This window comes from Carassius auratus, chromosome 2 (genome assembly GCF_003368295.1).
Source record: "Carassius auratus strain Wakin chromosome 2, ASM336829v1, whole genome shotgun sequence".
Classification (NCBI taxonomy): domain Eukaryota; kingdom Metazoa; phylum Chordata; class Actinopteri; order Cypriniformes; family Cyprinidae; genus Carassius; species Carassius auratus.
In genome coordinates, this window is record NC_039244.1 from 20599823 (window position 1) to 20622587 (window position 22765).

A 22765-nucleotide genomic window follows, 5' to 3' on the forward strand; every position below is an offset into this window, starting at 1 on the left:
AAATTGTTTTTTTATTTTTAAAAAGATCAAATTTGACACTTTTAAGATGCAATAAATGTGGTTATTATTTAATATTCCCACCAATTAGATGTTACTTTAAGACATCTTCACTTTCTTTAAAATGTATAACCTAGGTTCAACATTGAATTTGCATTCACTATGTTGCTATTATATCATATCTTCAATTAAACCATGGACAACTGAACATTTTTACCTTTTAGATTAGATTTTAGATTACTCTCATTTACCGGGATTGTGCTTTAAAAATAGATTTAATATTAATAAGATTAATAAAATTCACACATTCTCTAAAACTGTATACAAGGGGTCTTCTTACACCAGGTCAGTGTAACCCAGAGGTCATCTTACCTCTCTTTCGATATTTTCCATATCGGGCAACCAAATTAGCAGATGTTTCTATTGATTTCCTATTAAAAACACAATGGCTTGTGCATAATTATCGTGCACATCCAAAACGTCTACTGTATATCTAAATATTTGTTTAAAATTATTCTACACTGATCTTAAGGGGCGTGACTTCCACTGTCTTATATTATAAACAAGTGAATGAGAAAGACAGACATGTAGATGGAAGGACACCCATTTGTTTTTACATTCGCTCTCTCTTTATGCAAATAGAAAAGGGGAAGGGCAAACGTGATCCATGACGATCACCTCCCACTCCCAGGAAAACGAAACTCAGACGAATACGGTAATGATGAGTACAGGATGATGAAGTTGGCTTTGCGTTGTGTACACGTGATGGATAGGTGTTCAAGTTCAGGTGACCTCACTTTTCTCTACTCAAAAATGTAAAGGTATGTTAAAAAAATGAATTAAGCGTTTTATTTGTATGGAAAAGATGAGTACCGTTCTGTTTCAGGCGTGCCTTCTACGTCAGGCATCTAATTGCAAAGCGCGCGCTAATGCAATATTGTCGTTTCTTTTATCAGCCGTTGGATGCGACACTCCAACAGCAAGTGCAAGATTAATTTACAACAGCATCATGCAGAATAATAAGCAATAAGACTAACTGTTGTTATTTTGTCGTAATAAGCCAAACCAACGTCTGAAAACTTAGTAAATCCAATCGAAAAAGGAACTAAAACGAGGACAACGGCTCTCCGACTGTTCTTTATTACGCTTTAATAGAGGCTACATAAAAGCACTACAAAACGTTTTACAACGTGAAAAGTGCAATTTCACTGCACATTTATTGGGAAAACTTTCCCTTCATTGGTGAACATAATCAGGAAATAATAGCTGTTCCTCCTATAAACACCCTCTTTCTCATCTCTCTATGGCAGTGAATGTGTGGAATGTGATGTGTGGTAAGATGTGTATTTATTTTTAGTGTCTGAAGTGGTCAACCTTGTATTTCAATGATGAACTGCCTTTAACTGTCATTTTGCAATAGTGACACACTGTTCTTCTAATGAATGTTGTTCAGTTGCTTTGACACAATGTATTTTGTTTAAAGCGCCATATAAATTATGGTGACTTGACTTGACTTGAATTGGAACCTGACTATTCAAAAGTAATCAAACTGGTATAATTTCCTGGTGCCAGCACAAAACCGTCTGCGTACTTGTGACATGAGGATATATGATGGTAGTATTAGTGTTGGGCACTAATAAAAAAATCTGTATTTACTCTATAGGCTGAAGCAATCGCCTCATAATTAGACAGGGCTGCCCAACAATAAACAATGTGCTTTGATATCTTTCCCCTGTGTGTGTACCAGAATATAAATATGCAATGAAATTAATTCTTATGTGTATGCAATTTTTTTGTGTAATGCAATATTACAAAGGTAATGTACTTTGCATAGTTTTTCTGGAGAGTTTTTCATTACACACTGACCTGAAACAGTCCTTACATGATCTAAAGCCATTTTTATACACTGTCATATTGACGTGAAATAATCCTAACATGTCTTAAAACATCCAGGCTTCAGACTAAAGAGGTTTTAACTACAGTAATATCAGTTTAAATGCTACCTGACCTAAAAAAAAAAAAGATTCTGTGGAGTTAAATTCCCTTGTTTTCATGTTTTTTCATGCCATTTAAATCTGGTTGCTAGACGTTGTGAGCACTTGTCAAATGGGAAAAGAAGTCTTGTTTTGTCTTCTGTGCATGATAATCTTGACCTTGCATTTGTACACCCCCACATTTTCTTTCTCACATGACAAGAACAACTCTGTCTGACAATTACAGAATGCTTGTCTTTCTACTTCCCTATAGCTATTCAAAGGTCAAAATATAGCAGGATTTTCAATAAGCTGGAGTTATATTTGCATACTCTCTAATGTGAGCACTACAAGGGTCATCTGATGAGCTGTGTTCTTCTCTTTCCTCACCTTAGGCTGAATCTACAGCAGCATTTGAAACTGTGAGTGCCAGCTGAAGGCGTTCATGTCTGAATCTGTGAAAATGTCTACAGTACAGTCTAGAGATGCTAAGCTGCAGGCGTTTATGCAGATGTATGAGCTGAGAGCTGCTTGTAACGTCTGTACTCATAAAAAGTCACACGTTTCTTACTCCATCATTGCAACACCTCACCGTTGTTCTCACAGTCTTTTGCTAGTCAGAGCAAAGGTCAGAGGTCACAAATGGAGCCCTGTGTCTGTGCGGCCCACTCACCCACAACCTAGTCGATATGAAGTGTGTTGGTACTTTAAGGAGGATGTCGGGTGCTACATGCATCACAACCGTTGCACTTTTGCCAGTAGCCCAGAAGAAGCCGCGGTGTGGAACTTACAAAAACACACAAACCTTGATCACAAAACACTGATTCATCTAATAACTCAGAGAAAGCGATTGGATGAACATAGCAGGCAAGAAGATGGTCAGTCGAGCGCTCATGAACCTTCATCTTACCAGGAGAAACTCCTGGAAGAATACAGATGCAGCAGCAATGAGATTCTTATTGTAAGTAAAATTAAAAAAATCTACACAACCAAATTGCACTTAATCCAACACTTTACAACTAACGTTTTAAAGATACAATTTAGTTATTTTTCAAGTTAGTGGCCAAGTAAAATAATTCAAAAATGAAAATTGTAATACATAACTCACCCTCCACTTGTTTCAAACTTGTATTAGTTTCTTTCACCTGCTGAATACAAAATATTTAATATTATTAAGTATATTGATAACAGCAGCCATTGACTTTCGCAGTATAATATGGACGTCAATGGCTGTGAGTTCTGTTACTGTTCTTTTGTGTTCAACAGAAGAAAGACACTTATACAGGTTTTTGAACTTGAGGGTAAGTGATGACAGAATTTCCATTTTGGGGTAAACTATCACTTGAATTGTTTTACTTACCTACTAACTTAAAATGGAACAAAATCCATAATAAAATGTGTACATCTAGACACATATATGTATATTTTGCAGATCTCTGAGCAGGTGGATGATGTGTGTGTTACACATGATGAGAATCTCTGTTTGGACTGTTTACAAGAAGATGGTGAAATCAGGTGGAAATTCACAATCACCACTGAGGTCAGAAATCAGAACCTGCATTAACCAGCATCATCTTACACTCAGCCGTATTGCACACTGGTTACTGATTACATTGTTTTCTTGTGTGTATTTGTGTTTGTGTAGAGGTCTTTGGCTCATGTAGCTCTACTGAAAGCAGAAAATGGTGCCGTTTTCTCTTTGAGTGACAGTTTAAAGAACACCTTCCCCCCAATCACATACATCGCAGGCCACCACCTTCACTCCTCTCACTCCTACCAGCTGAGTGTGTCCTTTCTCTCGTTCCGGCCCGGTGTGTATGAGCAGTGGTTGGTATTTGATTTTGATATGCGACCGGTTCTGCTCAGGAAGCTGAAGGTGAGAGTCGGTCAGCAGTTCCATGTCCAGCCAGATGAGGCAGAAGAGAGCGAATGTGCTGAGATTCTATCGGATGAGCGCTGGAACAGTGGAAACAGGGTTATCGTGCCCTTCTTTGCCAGAAAGGAGAAGGAGGAGCAGTTACTTAGTAAATACAAACCACCTCAGATTAACCTACAGTTCAATCCCTATGCAGATCACAGTTCCCCACTTCATCGTGACAATTACAGAGAGAGAGCACACCACTTTCTTTTCAAAGAGGAAATTGCAGAGGAAGAGCTCATTAGCAGGTACAGATAGTTTGTAGAAATAATACACCACTTGAAACACCCTTGGGTTATGGGTTAGTGCTTGTTTCAGAATTTTTTATGCCAGAAATGCCCAGTCTTGTTCTTGGAGATCTACCCTCCTGCAAAGTTCAGCTCCAACCCTGATCAATCACAGCTGGATAAGCTACTTAAGATCATCAGAAACACGTGATCATTACAAATAGGAGTGTTGGAGCAGGGCTGGAACTGAAGTCTAAAGGTAGGTAGATCTCCAGGAATAGGATTGACCATCCCTGGTTTAGGAAAACAACAATGCTGAAAACAATTAAATCTTCAGAATCAGCTGCAGTGAATGTTAAGGCTTATATACGCTACTAACCAGTATGTTCATGATTGAAATAATAAGTTCAAATAAAATAACAACAAATACCAGTTTGTAACATCAAGCAGCATAACCTACTGTTTTTGCACCTTTATTTTGGCTGTGCCTGTTAAAAATAAGGTGGATCTTTTTATCTTTTTTGATCAAGGACATATTGTTTGGCCATATTTACTTCTTTTTAAATGCAAATTCAATCCTGTTCTAATTATAGTATAAAATGTGGCCAAAGTTCAACACATCTTGATATAATGTATAGATAAAATGGAGATGTGTATAAACAGATTCAGGTTTGGGTTCACAGATAGATTCTATTATAACTATTGGTTTTGTTCCTCCTAGAGATGTTATGTCCTTATGGAAACAAATATCCAATATGTAATTGTAAATATTACCACATGCTTATCTTAGTCCAATAACGTATTTGGTAGCACTTTATTTTACAGTCCTGTTCCTCATGTACATACTATGTACTTATTATAGTAATTACAATAACTATGTAATAACTAGGTACTAACCCTGAACCTACCCCTAAACCTAACCCTACCCCATGTAGTTACCTTGCGTTACCAGAACTTTCTTAGATAAATACACTGTAAGTACACTATAAGTACATGTTAGTACACGTACTGTAAAATAAAGTGCAACCACGTATTTTATATCATATTCTCATCTACAACCACAGACATTTTTTCCTTGGTCCCTCATGATGTTTTTGAATCATTTGTATAGAGAGGAGTCAAAGACTACTTAGTATGGGTCAGATGGAAACATTGTAAACAAATTAATCATAGAGATTTTACTTATTGAATAGAATGTCTACATCTAATATTTTGTATTGCAATGTTACTTATTCCTCATCACATGAATTTGAGCTCATTCAGGGATCAGAGACACTGATATCACAGCATGTAATGGCCTCTGAGTTTGATAATACTAGGCAGGTATATAGTCTTCACCCAAATTGGTTCTGTGACCTTCAAACCAAGCCAAAAATAAATACATTGTTTATCAGTAGGGATACACTGACTATCTGCTTCATATTGGGTTATAGTCCTTATTAGTGAGTTATAATTGATCTATATTGGATATTTAATTGTGCATGCTCATTTCCTCTGTTTTTACCTTTAGATTACATATGCAATATATTAATGGTTGGTCCTGTTTTCTTTTTCCACACTTGTAGATTAAATGTTTGTGGGAGAGTGTTTCTCTCTGACCAGTTGGGTGATGGTAAGTTTTACGCTGCTGCAGGGAAGCTCTTTGCCACTCTGAAGGTATCCTGCTCTCTCACACCAGACTCTCCTGAAGGGCTGATGCTTAAACGAGGGGTGCAGATGGCTTTGGTGAACTGCATACCAGCAAAGGCCAGTGTGCCTGTAGATCGCAGAAACCATGTGTACGAGGCATTGGTGCTCAAACAAGGTGCTGGTGAGGGTCACATAGGTCTTTATCTGTGTGCACAGTGTGTGTCTGAGCTACAGCTGAGGAAAGAAACCTGGTGTAAAATGGAGGTTCAGTTTCAGTTGGACAGACTGACATTCTGTCAGATACACCAGGCTATTGACCACCTCCCGGACTTGCACAATGTTCTGCTTGACTTCAGTAACTGTTGTGTCCCTGTGAACATAACCAAACAGTGTGAATTGAACAACAAGCAGCAAGTCGCCCTGAACTTCATCCTCGGCAAGTGCGAGGTCAATAAATTGGCTCCTCCCTTGCTGATATATGGGCCATTTGGCACTGGAAAGACACTCTGTCTTGCCTCAGCGGCAGTAAAGCTGGCCCTACATTCTAAAAACAAAGTGCTCATCTGCACATATACTAACAGGTAAGTTTCTACGTTATAAATACGTTTGAGATATGTTCATTTTACATCATTATTATGTGAGAAGAAAGAAACTGGAAAAGGAAAAATCAAACGTAGACATGGCATGCATTCCTATATAGTTTATTCAGTCTTATCCAGCAACAGAATTATAATTTAGAGCCTGTCCTCCAACAAAAAACGACCATTTAGGTTGTTTGTGCAAGCATTTATTACGACCTATATTTACTTTTTAAAGTTAAGCGCCCTCTAGCTGCGGTAAAAATAATGACAGTTTCGCGTTGCGTCTGTCGTCATGAATTGACGTATAACGTCATTACCAATCAAAACGCACGTTTATTTAAATGCAATGTGTGGGCGTTTTACACCGATCTCACAGTATTTCCTACATATTTTACTACTGTAGGTGGCTTATTCGTTTGAATGACCATACCTAACCCCACCCCTAAACCTAACCCTCACAGAAATCATGCTAAATTATGATTTATTGATCATATACATTTTCGCACACGTCTGTTCCCTGGGATCGAACACATGATAGCATGATTACATATCAAGGTATAACGCAATAATCTACTAACTGAGCTACACGAAACGCAAACCAGAGGGCAAATAAAAGAGTACAAAACAGTAATATGAAAACGACCTTTTACCTATAGGGGCGCAATTGTAGTATACGCTCTGATGGCTTGTATTTCAGGGATTTGGACAAACGACCTATACAAGCGTATTGGTTGGAGGACAGGTTGGATAATCAAGTTGCTTACGTGTTCATAAAATACAATATTATCAGTTGTTTATTTAAATTGAGATAGCAACACTTAATTTGTATAGATATGCTTTGCAATATTTCCCCTGTGAATATAAAAGCTCCTGTCTATTAAAATGTACATTTAAGAAATACAATTTTTTAAACTTTGTTTCCTGTAGTTCTGCAGATTTATATGTCAGAGAGCACTTCCATCCATACATTGCAAATGGACACCCAAACCTCAAAATACTCAGGATAAAGGCAAACAGAGGTGGGGCCTCCATCAAGGCAACTGATGACATCACTCAGAAATATTGTCTTTGCTCTCCAGATAGACAGTCTTTCATCCACCCAGCACGCTCTGATCTAGAGTCACACCGCATCATTATAACCACCACATCGATGACAAGGCATCTCCGTGAGCTGAGGCTTCCTGAAGGATTCTTTAGTCATATTCTGATTGATGAGGCATCTCAGATGCTGGAGGGTGAAGCACTTATGGCTCTGGGCTTAGCAGACAAATGCACTCGAGTGGTTTTGGCAGGAGACCACATGCAGATGGCTCCAAAACTTTTTTCTGTAACCGATGAAAAACGATCAGAACACACATTGCTCAATCGTCTCTTCCACTACTATCAGGATGAGAGCAGTAACATTGCCAAGAAAAGCAGGGTAATCTTTAACGAAAACTATCGTTCCACTGCAGAAATAGTGGACTTTGTATCCACTCACTTCTATGTAAGTGATGGAATCAAGGCCAAAGGAGAGGTCCCTCCCCACCCAAGGTTACACCCCCTGATGTTTCAGCATGTCAGAGGAGAATGCCATCTGAATTCCACCTCCATGTCTTGGTTCAATCTTGCTGAGGTCAACAGTGTGATAAACATGGTGCAAGAGCTTCTGACAGACTGGCCGATGGAATGGGGTGATAAAGAGCCTAGGCAAATCTGTGTTCTTAGTGAAGGCCATCAGGTACAATTCAAAGCATTTATACATTGGACATATGGCAAATGAGTTATGAATTAAATTATTAATGCCATACTGTAAGTGGCTGTTCACACAGAATGCATATTTGCATCTAAAAACGCTAGACGCAGTGCTCAGTAATTGTTTTAAAAAAGCACAGTGCAGAATGCGAGGGTCTCGAGATGCACTTTTCAGATATTATCCAGTAACAGATAGAATAGTTTCTCCTTCACTATGTTTTTCCAGGGAGTAAAACAATTGCCATGCCAACTTTCTGTTGTAAACAAAAGCTTGCAATGCTTGTTCCTCCTCCAGGATCTTCTGATTGGTCCACTGTATTGGAACTAACATTGATGAGCAGCGCTGTTTGTAAAAAGTCGAACTTCTCTTAAGTCTTAAAGCGGTCATATGATGCGATTAAAATTTTTTCCTTTCTCTTTGGAGTGTTACAAGCTCTTGGTGCATAAAAAGATCTGTAAAGTAGCAAATACTAAAGTCTCAAACCCAAAGAGATATTCTTTATAAAAGTTAAGTCAACCACACACCCCTAAAATGGCTCATTCTAACATGCCCCCACATCTCTACGTCATGGTCTGGGAAGATTTACATAATGCTGCTAAATGTTCACTCAAAGAAAGAAGGTGTAAATTTGATTCTTCGTTGTTGCCACCAGTGCCATGTTGTGGAGATGCTGTTTCATTGTGAAAGCAAAAATACTTTGTTTGGCCTTCCAAAAGAGGACACAACTAGAAATCAGTGGTAAAGTTTTATTTACATCACTGTTCCAGAACAGTTCATCCAAATATTTAGTGTGCAGCACATTTTATGGATGACTGTTTAGCAGCATCATATGACCACTTTAAAAATGTGGTGCTCATGTCCAATGATCATACGCGTCTCTCTAGCATGTTTACATAAAAGAACAAAGGAAAAGTTGCGCATTGGAATGGAAAAAACGTATTCTGTGTGAATTCTAACTGCTGTATGATGACATGCTCCATGAACAATAATTAAAAACCCACTGTTAGTTTCATCATGCAGGGATGAGAAATCTCAGAAATTTAACAATTCTGGTTCCTCTTAATTATAATTCCTTAACGGTTTGATTTAAATTTCTTTGTCATTTTGAGGAAAAAATATTTTTAAAACACTGCAAAATTATAGTATAGTGATAATATAAAAGTTTTTAAAGGCTTGAATTTGGTTAAAGTCACAATACTGATCATCAAATACATCACCAAAACATCCTTTCTCTTTCATTTCTTCAGCTTGAGGTCATCAAAAATCATCTTCGCCAGAAAGGAGCTCATGTTTCTGTTCAAAATTTAGCAAACATTCAAGGTACTGTGGGGTTCAAAACAATACTGTCTGCTGAAGCTCAGGAAACATGCTTGATTAATCAAGAAAAAAAGTGAAATAATCTCAGTATTACCTTTTATTTCACAATAATGTCACAATTTGTGTCTGTTCATACATTATTTACTGTTTTATTATTGTTATTATTTCTAAATAATAACTTTCCCATTAAATTGCTGTGTCCTTAGGGAAACAGTTCAGGGTCATCATAATATCAACAGTTCAGACAAGAGACAGGCTTCTTCAGTCAGAGTTAAGCTGCCCAGAGTTTTTTGATGACATCCGTGCATTGAACACTGCCTTGACCAGAGCCCAATCATTGGTGATTGTAGTTGGAGATGCTGGTGCTCTTTGTTGTTTTGGAAAGTGCTCAATAATCTGGAGGTCTTACATAAAACACTGCATCAGCAAAGACAGCATGAAACCAGAAAATTTTACCCAAGACATCCTACAACTGGAAGTATTGGAAATTTCTAAATTTCAAAAGACAGAAAAGGTAGACATGTCTGAGACTTTTGTACCTCTCCAGGCTGAAACTGATGCTATTTTGAAAGAGATGGATGACTATGGTTCCGATGTACAGGAATCAGATGAAGAGAATGAACAAAAAAGACCTTTATTCTCTTCTTCTGAAAAAGAAAACCTATTGGAGCTGGTAAGGAAATACCCTGCTAAATACAAGCATGGAGAACTGGTGATGAAGGGCCACCAGTCAGGTTATGTACTACCCTATGACAATCCATCTGAACACATTCATGTTAAAGGAAGGAAAAACATTGGCATGACTTTCCCTGGGGATGAAGTTGTGGTTGAGACTGGACGAGATCATGAAGGCCGTCTTACTGGGAAAGTTTTAGGTTACACAAACAGACAACCTACATCCTCTGAATTTGTGTGTTTTTTAGAGGATGAAAATTATCACAAACGAACACAGAACACTGCCAAAAATTTGGTGCCAAAAGTGATGATACCCCTCAATAATAACACCACCAAAATACGCATCTTGACAAAGAAAGAGACTCGCAATTTGATTCCAGTATGGAAGTATGCCAATGGCAATTGGACAATAACAGGACATTTTCATGTTGATGAACAAATAAAACAGTACTATGTTTTTGTTGTTCAGATTTTGGGCTGGAAAGAACACTGTTCATTTCCGCTAGGCAAAGTTATTGATATTCTACCAATTGGGGCATCTCTAGAGGAGGGACTTGAGATTTTAAAATCAGAGTTTAAATTAACACCTCTACTGCAAGAAGATACATTTCTAGAGATGAAAGCTGATGGGACTGATGACGAGAAAAGAAGAGATTTCAGAGGTTTACAAACCTTTACCGTTGATCCACCCACAGCTAGAGACTTGGATGATGCCATTAGTGTTAACAATCTGGGAAGCTGCTATGAAATAGGCGTTCATGTTGCAGATGTGGCTAGTTTCGTGTCTAAGGACAGTTCACTTGATAGCTTCGCAAAACAGATGGGAGCAACTTTTTATGATCCTGGAAAAGAACCTGCATTCATGTTCCCAAAACATTTTGCCACCACGTATTGGAGTCTTCTCCCAGATGAAGATCGCAAAGCCATTTCATTAATTGTCACAGTGGAAAAGCAAACAGGCCTTATCAAAAAAAGGAAATTTTACCTCTCTAAGGTCAAATCTAAAAAGCAGCTGACCTACATGGAGGCTGAGTGTATAGTAAGTCAGTGTGATGGCGAGCTAAGATTTGATACTTTAGAGGACTGTGTCAGAGTGGCATACCGCTTTGCCAGAAGCCATCGAAAAGCACGACTCAAAGAAGACTGGAACTATGCCCAACCTGATAAACACCGGAAGCCAGGGGAGAGAGAAGCAAATCTAATGGTTGAAGAGTTAAACATAATGTTTAACCATGAAGTGTCAAAATTCCTGACAGAACACACAGACACTAAACTCTGCACCCCTCTGAGGTGTCAGGCTCCTCCTATGGCAGAACAATTAAAGATGATCAGTGATCGACATATGGAAGTTCCTTTGTCCTCGCACCTGACATTTCATATCGACAGAAATCGAGTGGACCTAAATAACATGATCACATTCACTGTGTATTCTCCAGAGTCTATAGATGTTTACCCTAACAATCATCCTTTCCCTGATGGTGACTCAAGCCACCTACGAGATGCAATCTCTGTCAGTGACTCTGAATGTCATTTTGAAATTGGTGTTCACAAAGTAGATTTTTTTAGCTATGTGTCTCAGAACAATATTCAGAACTTGACTGCACAATCAAACATGTGGAGTTTTATGCCAGGCAAAAATCGTCGTGCTATCTCCTTAATTCTGACAGTGGATAAAGAAAAAGGCAGACTAGTAGAGCGAAAGTTGGTGCTTTCCCGCATAAAGTCAAGCAGGGCATTGTCCTACAATGAAACCAACAGCATCATCATCCAGCCAGGTGAAAATGAAATGAAGTGTGATTCTCTAGAAGGCTGCATCCTCGTGGCTTATAGATTTGCACTTGATCACAAGCAAAAGAGACTCTCTGGACACATGGGCAGCTACAGTCCTGCTGATCTCAGATCATCAGAAGACAGCAAGTGCAGGTTAATGATGGAGGAGCTGATGCTGATGTTTCAAAAAGCTAGTGATCAGCTGATTAATCACGAAACTCCATTACCGAACACTTTTAGCAATCCAGTGACAGCTTCACCTGAACTGGTTGGGAGACTGAAGAGAGAAAATGAGGAGTTTGGGTCCCTCAGTGCATTGGAGGAACGTCTGGATTCAGATATTGGGCAGAACTCTGGCAGTTTCGTCATTCTTACATCTGTGTGGCAAAAGATTGAATCAGCAGCATTGACATGTGACTTTTACAGAATGGCTGATCTCATTTCTACAGATGACATTCATCCACAGTTAGCTCCAGCAATTGCTCAATTAAGGGCCATTACCAATAAAGCATTCTTCATTCGTTCACTCTCCTGCAAAGATGCTTTACTTGGGCACTATTGGTTAAATCTGGAATCATACACACATGCATCCTCACCCATTCGCCGGTACATAGATGTGGTTCTCCAGAGGCTCATGCATGCCGTTATCAGTGATTGTCCTGTTGAGTACTCTCAGATAGACATTGAGCTGATGTGTGACAAATGTAAAACAGGAGAAATGAGGGCACGGGAGTATGAAAGCAAAGCAGAGTCACTATATCTCGCAGTCAACCTACAAAAACAAAGCTCATACAAAGTGGCTTTTGTCACCATTGTTCGACGTGACAGTGAAAGTTTCAAACTATCATTTCCATTTGACAACGGAACTTTCCCGGACAAGCTTCCTGTTAAGTACAGCAATTTACAACTTGAGGATCAACCAGTATTTGACAAGAATCAAGTGACACTGACTTGGAAAAAACGAATGTACTCTATGAGCATGACCCAGACACCACTGCAGAACTTGAAATTCTGTTCAGAGATACAGCAAAAAACCTGGCATGCCATTGTTGAGGCAGTACGAGATGAACAGTGGGAAGAGGCAAAGTCCCTTGTACTGAAAGCAGATGTGAGAGATCACAGTGATACAAGTGAAGTGCATATCTCTGGATTTGATCCTGATTGCACTTTTATGTCTGAAGCGGATCATTACACGGACTTCGCACTCTGTCTGAAGGCTGGAGACACTGTGCAGGTCCAGCTGACCTCAGAAAGGGACAGGGGCTACTGGGTGCCTACTGTACAGTTATTGAGTTTGAGTTCAACCTTTGAGATCTGTGTGGAACATACTGACAATCCTATTAAGTGCTTTTCCAAACTTGCAAACCGCCCATCCAAAGGTTACTATAAGGATGTAAAGGAATATGTGGAGACATGGAAGCCCCTATGTGACATGGAGTCTGCGGCAACTGCTGTAGATGACAGTGATTGTGTTGTCATAGACAATGTGCACATAACTTGGATTACATCTTTTGATGATTCCAGACTCTCTGGAACTTTCTCTCTGCCTGTGGAATATGTCAAGAAGTGGGCAATTGAATTTAACCTGGCCAGGTGTTTGCTCTGTATCCGAAAAAGAGGAAGCAGAAAGCAGAACCAAGCAGATCAGTCAGAGCTGGATCCAGAAATCTTCACTTGGGTGGCCCATGGTGTGACAACTAAGTGTTTGGATCCTTCGGAAAACAGTGTGAATAAGTCCAAAATTATTCACTTTATCATAAAATATGCATCCATAAACATTCCAAAGTTCAAGAGGGATGCCACATTCACAGTGGAGATCATCCCAAAACTCATTCCAGAGATGTAAGCATGAGACTCATCACACCACAACCACCATATCACCAAATCTCATTATTCAATTTTTGGATATTTATTTATCGGTTTTTAAAAATATTTTGTTCATTATATAGATGCAAAGTTACGACAACCATGATATGTATTGATGCCTATTTTTTTTGTTGTTGTTTTGTTTTGTTTTTTGCTTGATTCATCCAGACGGAAGGAAAGTGCAGTGAATAATTTAACAGCAGCTAATGAACTTGTTAAGAACATTGCACTAAGACACCGGATTCCAAAAGAAAGTATGCATTAAATTCATATACTGTCATATGTTGAGTGAGAGCATGAACAGCAAGATCCTTAAGAAATGCCAAGTGTGCATCATCAAAACAAGTTCAAACACATAAAACCCCTATAATAGAGACCCATATTGAAAATATTAAAATGCTGATTTCATACATACTGTATGTGAATGAGACCCACTGTTCTTTGCAAAACAGTACAGTATATTACATCATCATTTATACTTCATAAGAAACAGTACAATTTTAGATTGATATAGTATGCTTCTGTTTATTTATTAATAATATACCTAGACAGGATGTTAGTGTCTTATTAGCTTCTCTTTTTTATATACATTTTAACACCACAGTGTGAGCGAAAATGTATAAAATTACACTGGTTTCATTAGTCCCTTGGTTTTTAAGGTACTTTCGCTTCTATCAATCCACAGGCTCTAATCCAGCTGTATATCTATATGTGCTTATGAGAGAGGAACCACCAGCAGGTCTGCCTCGACTGAATGAAAGCCAGTTTAAAGCTTTGGAGCATGCTCTGAACAGCAAATTCACCGTCATTCAAGGGCCTCCAGGTTACCCATTAACCATATACAGTTTTTTATCTTAAAGATCCCAGATAGACTCTTAAGTTTATGGACTTAGGAAGGGAGTTTTACTATAATTTTCCTAAATGTTTCTTAATGTGACTGAAAAGTGCCTCTATTTTATTCTTTATAGGAACAGGAAAGACAGTTGTAGGAGCGTACATAGTGTACTGGTTCTCACAGCTGAACACTAAGAATCCCTGGAAGCTGAAGGATGTGAAAGACAAAGAGAAAAGGGAAGTTATACTTTACTGTGGACCGTCAAACAAGTCTGTGGATGTAGTTGCAGGTAATTATTTTTTTTTAAACTAGAATTTGTGTAAAGGATAAACTTGTATTTATTTGATTGTGTTGTGTGTACAGAATTCCTGCTCAAGTTTGGACATAAGCTGAAGCAACTACGCGTGTACAGCAGACAGATGGAGATGCAGGAGTTTCCCTACCCCGGCAGCAACCTTCAGTTATCACAGAAATCACTGCGCCAAGAGCGATCAAAACCTGAGCTCAAGTACTCATATTTGATATTGTACTCTGTTATTTAATCTATAATGAAAGAGTTATGATGAAATGGCTTAAAAAAACTGTCACTAGCTGAAATTTTAAGTACAGAGGGTCAAAACGGAATGAAATACTTTTTCACTGTGGAATAATGTTTTTGCATAGTTTATCTGTACAGTACTCAATTTTTACATCCTTTTGTCTAGGGAAATATCACTTCATCACAGAATTCGAATGAGTCATAACCCCTGCTCTCAAGAAATAAAGAAATTTGATGAAAGAATTGCTCATAACCCCCATTCACTAACAGATGCAGACATAGAAGAGTAAGTTCTAATGCGTCTTCCCCCTTTCTTTCCTTTACTTTTAGCATAATCTCCATCGTCATTCTCATAAGCACATCTCCGTATTTAACAATAAGTGTGTTATGTAAATGCATGTGTATCCTCAGATATAAAAAGCTGCTAAATTCTGCACGTTTGCATGAACTGGAAAGGCATGATATTATTCTATGCACTTGCACGGCTGCTGCCTCCCCAAACCTCACCAAGACACTCAGTGCACGACAGATCCTCATTGATGAGTGTGCCATGGCAACAGAACCCCAGACGCTTGTCCCATTGGTCAGCTTTAAACCTGAGAAGGTCAGTGTGACTCTTGACCCATAACAAACAAGCCAGTCAAAAATAATATGAACTATACAGACTGGACGTAAAACTTGCTGCAAACCACATGACCTAGTCTTGCAAAAAACAACTGCCTGCACAGCCTAAATTATTCATTAAAGTACTGCAACTGGGCTTCGGAAGAAAGCTAACCTTAAAAAACACCCTTTAAAGCACACTACACAGAGAATTCAAATGAAGCTGCTGGACATAAATAACTCTTTACCAGCTCACCTTTAAAAACAGTACACTAGAAACTTAGAGGCAGAATAAACAAAGTTTGAAAATCACACACTGCACAGAATTATGCTTAATTATTCATTCAGAACCTTCCATGAGGGTTTTAATAATAATAATAATAATAATAATTCCTTTCATTTATATAGCGCTTTTCTAGACACTCAAAGCGCTTACATAGTCACGGGGTATCTCCTCATCCACCACCAGTGTGCAGCATCCACCTGGATGATTTTCAGTTCCTGGCCTTGTCATACAATAATATATACCTTATTTTCCGGACTATAAGTCACACTTTTTTTCATAGTTTGTCTGGTCCTGCGACTTATAGTCAGGTGTGACTTATTTATCAAAATTAATTTGACAGGAACCGAGAGAAATGAACCAAGAGAAAACATTACCGTCTGCAGCCGAGAGAGGGCGCTCTATGCTGCTCAGTTCTCCTGTAGTCTACACTGAAAACATAGAGCACCCTCTCGCGGCTGTAGACGGTAATGTTTTCTCTTTGTCTTTGGATCTAAATGAATGCGACTTATAGTCCAGTGCGACTTATATGTTTTTTTTCCTCATCATGACATATTTTTGGACTGATTAGACTTATACTCGGGTGAGACTTATAGTCAGAAAAATACGGTACATGTCTTGCAGGTCGTGCTGTTGGGGGATCACAAGCAATTGCGTCCGATAGTGAAGAATGAGCATGTGCGGAGACTGGGCATGACACACTCTCTCTTTGAACGTTACATGGATAGAGCACTACTGCTTGACACCCAGTACAGAATGGTACAAGACAAACACATACATGCTTCACATTCATGCTTACATACTGTACACATTTAATGTGGGATTCTTTCTTCAGCATGAAGAGATCTGCAAATTCCCATCAGAGGCATACTATCAGGGTAGGCTGATAACTAAAGTGGATGAACGGACCAGCGTGCTACATATTAAAACTGAAACAAAAAGACAAAGCAAACACATTCTGTTTGGAGACATACAAGGTGATGAGATTAGTTTGGTTGTTCCAACTGCACGGGGGAACGAGAACTCAAAAGCCAACATTGAAGAGGTTAAAAAAGCTGTAAGTAAAAGATAAGATATGAAAACTATAGAAAACAGTAACCCATTTACATCAGACGCCAAACTCTGAATAGAACCTACAGTATTTGTGACTACTTCATAAAATACTTCAAATAAAGTTTAGCAATTAGAAGTTGGAATTAGCAGCCCAGATGTGTTTGAATGTGTTCTTATGCAGGTTGAGATTTGTCATCAGCTGGTGTCAGCGGGCCGTGTGAGGCAGGAGGACATTGCCATTCTGTCACCATACAATGCACAGGTGGCCCAGATCAGAGATGGACTCAGAAAGTCCAAGGACCCCCAGATGGAGAGAGTCACAGTCACCACCATTACAAAGAGCCAAGGTGACGCTTTTTATTGAAGACTATTGTATTTGGACTTTTACATAAAATTGTATTAATATTTGTGGTCATCTTCAAGCTTCATTATAAATAAGGGAGCATGATAATGTGATTGCAGGCAGTGAGTGGCGGTATGTTATTCTGTCAATGGTTCGCTCCTGCCCCAGCAACAAGATTGAACCTGAACCTTCAAGGGAATGGCTCTCCAATCACATTGGCTTTGTGGGCGATGAAAACCAGATCAATGTGGGGATCACAAGAGCACAGGATGGGCTATGCATTCTGGGTATTCCATATATTACATTCATCTAGTTGTTTAACAAATGACTAAATACATATACAAATATCTAAAAAAATAAATAAATTATGTTTTATGGAAAATAAGTCTAGAATACTTGCTACTACCATTACTATTTATTTTAAGATATTAATATATTTAATTCTGTGCTTTAGGCAATCAGGAGGTACTGAACTGCAGCACAGCGTGGAAGAAACTACTGAAACATTATTCAGGTCAAGGCTGTGTGGTCTCTGCAGGCCAGATTACAGTACACAATGTCCGTTAAATCAGATTTTAAAGTTGAATCTTGAAGAATATTACACTTAGTGTTTTTTAAGACTATATTTTTACCCATACAGTCTAAATTCCTCACATTTTAATCAATGTAAAACATTGGCAGCTTGAGAGAAGAAATGACATAAATTTTGATGCATTATAACTATACCAACTCTTGTTGATTGATTGTTAAAAAAGATATAATAATTCATATATTTTCACAAAAAAAAACATTTGTTTTAAAAAAATTTAAATACTGTATTGTAACTGTTGATCTGCTGAGCCATTTCTTGGTCTATCATTGCCGTATCTGCATTTTTGTTATTTTTATTTTTGCTTTAAATATAGTAAACCAGTCCTCTGCAGTGGGAAATTTTTTTTTTCAGAATCTTTCTATAATTTTATTATTATTATTATTATTATTATATATTTTTTTTTTTTACATTGCTGGCTAATGTCAATTTACCACAGTCCTACTGTAGTACAAAATGCAACAATGTAAGTGTAGCAGCTATATTTGTATGAGTGCTATATCATATTCACTAATGAAAAGAATGTCTTACAAATCACAGATATATAAATGGCTTGTATGTTTAACATTTTTGAGTAGATGAAGAAAGTGATTTTTAAAAAGTTATTTAACATTTAAGCTGCAAAAAGTCAAGCCTACGCAGAGGTCCCATTATGTTTAATTTTTTTATGCTTTTTAATGTTTCCTGGGGGTGTACTTATATTGTTAGTATGATTTTTACATTTAAAATTTAGAAATAAAAGGCATTTTCATATCCTGATTTTAGTCCTCTGGTTTGAATGCTCTGTTTGAATGGGCGTGTCTGCTGTGAGACTCTTGTTGTGATTGGCTGACAACTTTGCATTCGAAATACGTATTACATGTGGAACCCCTCTCAAATACTTTTACTATGTTTTTTTTTACTATTACAGCTGTCAAGATTAACGAATCGTGGAAGTGTTGATTATAGCATTATTTTTTTCGAGCTTTTCACATCACATGAAAGGCTGCGGTGATGAACATTGAGTAGGCAGTCTGTTTATCGCGTGAATGCAGTGATCTCGTCATTGCAACGCATTTGCAATGCAGAAACAGTATTAAACTATTTAGAAAGAAAGTCTGTGTGAACTTGAATAATTTTCTACACATTATAAATCACTGATCACAGATCAGGCATTAATGAACACTTTTACTCACTGTTTGTTGCGGTGCTGTCGAATCAAAATAGTAAAAGTCTGTTTGTAATGCTTGTGCTGACATTGCGACTGTAACGTAAATGTTTGGCGGGCAAAGCAGAGAAAGGGGAGATGACCTTTCCCGTAATGACAACATATGACGACATAAGGGGAAGATTCCAGATCGGCCAGTCTGAGTTCTCATTTTCTCAAAGGCCGAGCAGGCACCCAGAGCTTGGTTTACACCTATCGAAATTGGTGGTGCATCGCGTTTCGTGATATGCATTTGTTGTGAGATTTTGCAGCGTGTTTCGTTATATACATGTGTTGTGATGGATTTGTTTATTTGTTTATCATTTAATTATTTGCATGTGTTGTGATGATTTGCATCAAAAATGTTTTTTTTTTTTTTTATTTGCAGTGTTTTTTCAATTTGCATGTGTTTTCTTAAATTGCAGTGCGTTGAGCTCTCTCGGCCACCGTAAAAAAGTGGATTCCTTAATTCCCTCAACTAACCACCAGGGGTCAGCACAAACAGAGAAGAGTACTAGAATAAAGTCATTATTCTGCTTAAACCAGCTACCCACCACATATTAATATATTTTACAGGTTTTGTTGCAAGAAATTACGAAATCTGTCACTAAAACACTCTTTTTACTACTCTCTGGTACAAATTCAGAATCCTGATTATTCGAAACCAGCATTCCTATATCAAATTACTCACCCAAGTTCCTACTGATTTGAAGTTTTATTTTTATTTTTATTTTTTTTACTGCTATTTATTACTTTATCTACGACTGAAAAAGCTTTGACATATGTTCTATTGTATGTCAGTTATATGGCAATGAACACACACTTGAACTGAAGCTCAGTCTGATGGCATGGAGTAGTGTAACCTGTTTGAGACTTTATTTATTGGGCATTGAGGGAACACTGAAGGATTATTTTCCTTGTGTAGATTGTTGAAATGTTATGAGTATGGTAAGGCTTAACATTGTGTTGTACCACTCACAAATCTATTACATTAGCAGATAACTCTAAATGGCCATCACATTACACCCATTACCATATTATAAACAAGAAAGTTGCACATCTGTGGAGGCAGGAAAACATGAACATGAAGGGGCGGGGTTTAACCAGACTGAATGAAGTCCTGCATACAATTCACTCTGGTGTTGTCTAAACTCCTCTGTTTCATACCACAAAAAAAGCATTTTGACCTAATGGGAACAGCAGCAAATATACAGCAAGGTCACCAAATCTGAAGAGAGCAATGCAGGTTTAGCGAACTGTACCGATCTGTTACTTCTTTCGATTTCTCACATAATGGCTTTAAAGTTACCCGATTTACTCTGGTCATTTTTTACATTTTCTGTTTTATACCTCAAAAACATTTTGGCCCGATAGGAACAGCTGCAGATATACAGGTGTCACCAAAAGCCACAAGGCAACATTACAGGTTCCCAAAATTTGTTACTCCTCTCTATAGGGAGGGCAATTGGGCTACCACTTATTTTGTTTTTGATACGATACATATACTTTTAAAGTATCGTTGATATCAATACTGATACTTCAAAGCAGAACTTTTTAATTAAAGAAATGTATTAAATTACTAAGAGTAAAATGGGTAATGATACCCACTTTATATTAAAAGCAGCCCTTTTTGAATGCACTGTCAGATGTGAGTGAACGAATGGCCTCTATGATTGATTGATAGTGGCTTTCAGCATTTGTGTGTTCAGATGAGCAGGAAAATAGTTCTGTCACAGTAATTCACAGTAATTCAGTAATATGTTATTTGTCCAATTAAATGCATATTGTATTTATTTTTAAATAAAATCACTGGTAAAAGACACACTAGAGTACATTTTTATTTGTGAATTGATACTTTCGATACTTGCATCAGTAACATTATTGATATATCGATACCTAAAGGTACAATTTGTAAGATATTTGCAGTAAAATATCCAAAAACCACTAGGCTAGTGTTATATATTTTGTCCAGCTGATTACTACAATATCTCTAATGTTTTAAACTACTTGTAAATCATGAGAAAATTCCTCGACAGGTGAGTTTTGGTTCGTGTCATTACAGAAAACATATGCTTTTATAATGATCAACAAGATTAGTGTTATGAGCAACGCGTCTCTAGACCCGCGCGAGGATGCGTCTGATCCATATTCTGATCGCGTCTTTGCATTGACTTTGTATGTAATCTACTTGCGCAAATCGTTGAACTCATGTTAAATCCATGATTTATCTCTTCGTCTGGTTGATGGCCATCAGCGGTTGGGTAGAATACAACAAATACCATCATTCCACGCCCCTTCTTAGCGTCATCAAAAAATGTTTTGGTAGTGCGCCCTCTAGTGGCAGGTCCTACAACCTGTACCTTTAAGGATTGATACACCCATCCATAATTAAAGATTAAAGATATTTTTAAATGTACAAAGAGTAAAAGCCAAAAGACTTAATCAAGTTTTCTTAAACCATTCCATTTATTTGATTCTGATGAACAAAGTGAAATTCTGTTCTTTATTTACTGAGGGTTTTTCACTTTGAATTCTCCGCTGTCACATTCAATTAAAAATGGCGCTGCTGGACGTTAGGACGCCATTGTGTAGCGTGTCATGTTATAGACGCGACCACAACTTATATTTGAGATCCACACAGTTTGACTGAAGATTATAAATAAATAGTGGCCTACATTTTTGTGTGTTCACAAACCGTTAGAAAAACTACTCACCAGTCGTGTGGACTACCTTATTGTTTTTTAAATGGATAAAGGCTCCCCTGGCGGGTGGACTTCTGAAAATGGTAAGTTCCCAACAAAATGCAATAATATCCATTAACCACTAGATGGTGCCTAATGACCCCAGTTTGTTAGGTCTTTGTTTCTTTCTTTCTGTCTTCAATGTTTAGGTTCAAAGGTCTCAGCCGACTTTGAAAATCTAATTTAAACCATATTCTAATCATGCTGGAGAGCATGCTCATCAGGTTTTAAGCAGACTTCTGGAGTTCAGGCAGCTTGAGCTCTGCTGTCATTAAAGCAAATGCTCTTTCTCAGAAGAGCCAGAAGCTTCTGTTTTTAATCATTTAAAGGTTCTGTTGTGATGTCATAAGGCTCATAGATAGCATCTTATCCTTTACAACAATAATAATCAAAATTAAACTGTTTGTTTCCTGGAAGCTGATACCTCTTACCTCATCTGAGATTCGGAAAGACAAAGTAACAAAGCCTTAAAAAATAATGGGCTGGTGGAGTTTGATCTTCAAAATTTTCTCATCAAATTCTTCCAAGATCAGATTATCTGGTCTATGCTATCATTAATTTTAAAGTTCTTACTTAAAGAGCTTACGGTCTACTTTAAATAAGCAATTTTTTTCTGCTTATTTTCCCTGAATAATTTTTAAGTAAACATCTACCTAAAACATGATTATTAAATTAAACATATACAAAAACTCAGTTAATCCTCTTGAGGCATGAAAGTGCAATGTTTAAGCAATACAATTTACTTTGATAACAGATTTTGGTATCTGTTGGAGACTTTATAAAATTGTCAAACAACAAATCCTACCATTTAGTCTCCATAATGTGTAAAGACGTGACAGCAGGCCTCAGTCTGTAACAGAATAATATTAAAATACATCAGAAAACAACTCCGTTCTGTTCATCTTA

The 22765-nt window shown here is 37.7% G+C and overlaps 1 protein-coding gene across 2 annotated transcripts; it reads left to right on the forward strand.

Moving 5' to 3' along the window:
• Nucleotides 1–612: 612 nt before the first annotated feature.
• LOC113120179 (helicase with zinc finger domain 2-like) lies at nt 613–19045 on the forward strand. Of its 2 annotated transcripts, none has more exons than XM_026290125.1 (19): nt 613–818; nt 2366–2931; nt 3403–3510; nt 3616–4136; nt 5681–6325; nt 7253–8045; nt 9308–9380; nt 9584–13664; nt 13857–13942; nt 14374–14511; nt 14657–14812; nt 14887–15031; nt 15228–15347; nt 15473–15665; nt 16572–16706; nt 16783–17004; nt 17182–17347; nt 17463–17630; nt 17798–19045. In XM_026290125.1, the coding sequence occupies exons 2-19, from the start codon at nt 2416–2418 to the stop codon at nt 17908–17910; spliced, it is 8379 nt and encodes a 2792-aa protein (XP_026145910.1). In that variant the 5' UTR covers nt 613–818; nt 2366–2415; the 3' UTR covers nt 17911–19045. The 2 variants fall into 2 exon arrangements, with proteins under 2 accessions (XP_026145910.1, XP_026145915.1); XM_026290130.1 differs by having other exon boundaries at nt 613–784.
• Nucleotides 19046–22765: the final 3720 nt, after the last annotated feature.

Excerpts from the sequence above, each read along its gene's own strand:
- LOC113120179 (XM_026290125.1), top strand. The coding sequence starts at position 2,416 with ATGTCTGAATCTGTGAAAATGTCTACAGTACAGTCTAGAGATGCTAAG. Across the intron at positions 4,137-5,680 it reads GAGGAAGAGCTCATTAGCAG|ATTAAATGTTTGTGGGAGAG; the intron begins GTACAGATAGTT and ends CCACACTTGTAG. Across the intron at positions 9,381-9,583 it reads AAATTTAGCAAACATTCAAG|GGAAACAGTTCAGGGTCATC; the intron begins GTACTGTGGGGT and ends CTGTGTCCTTAG.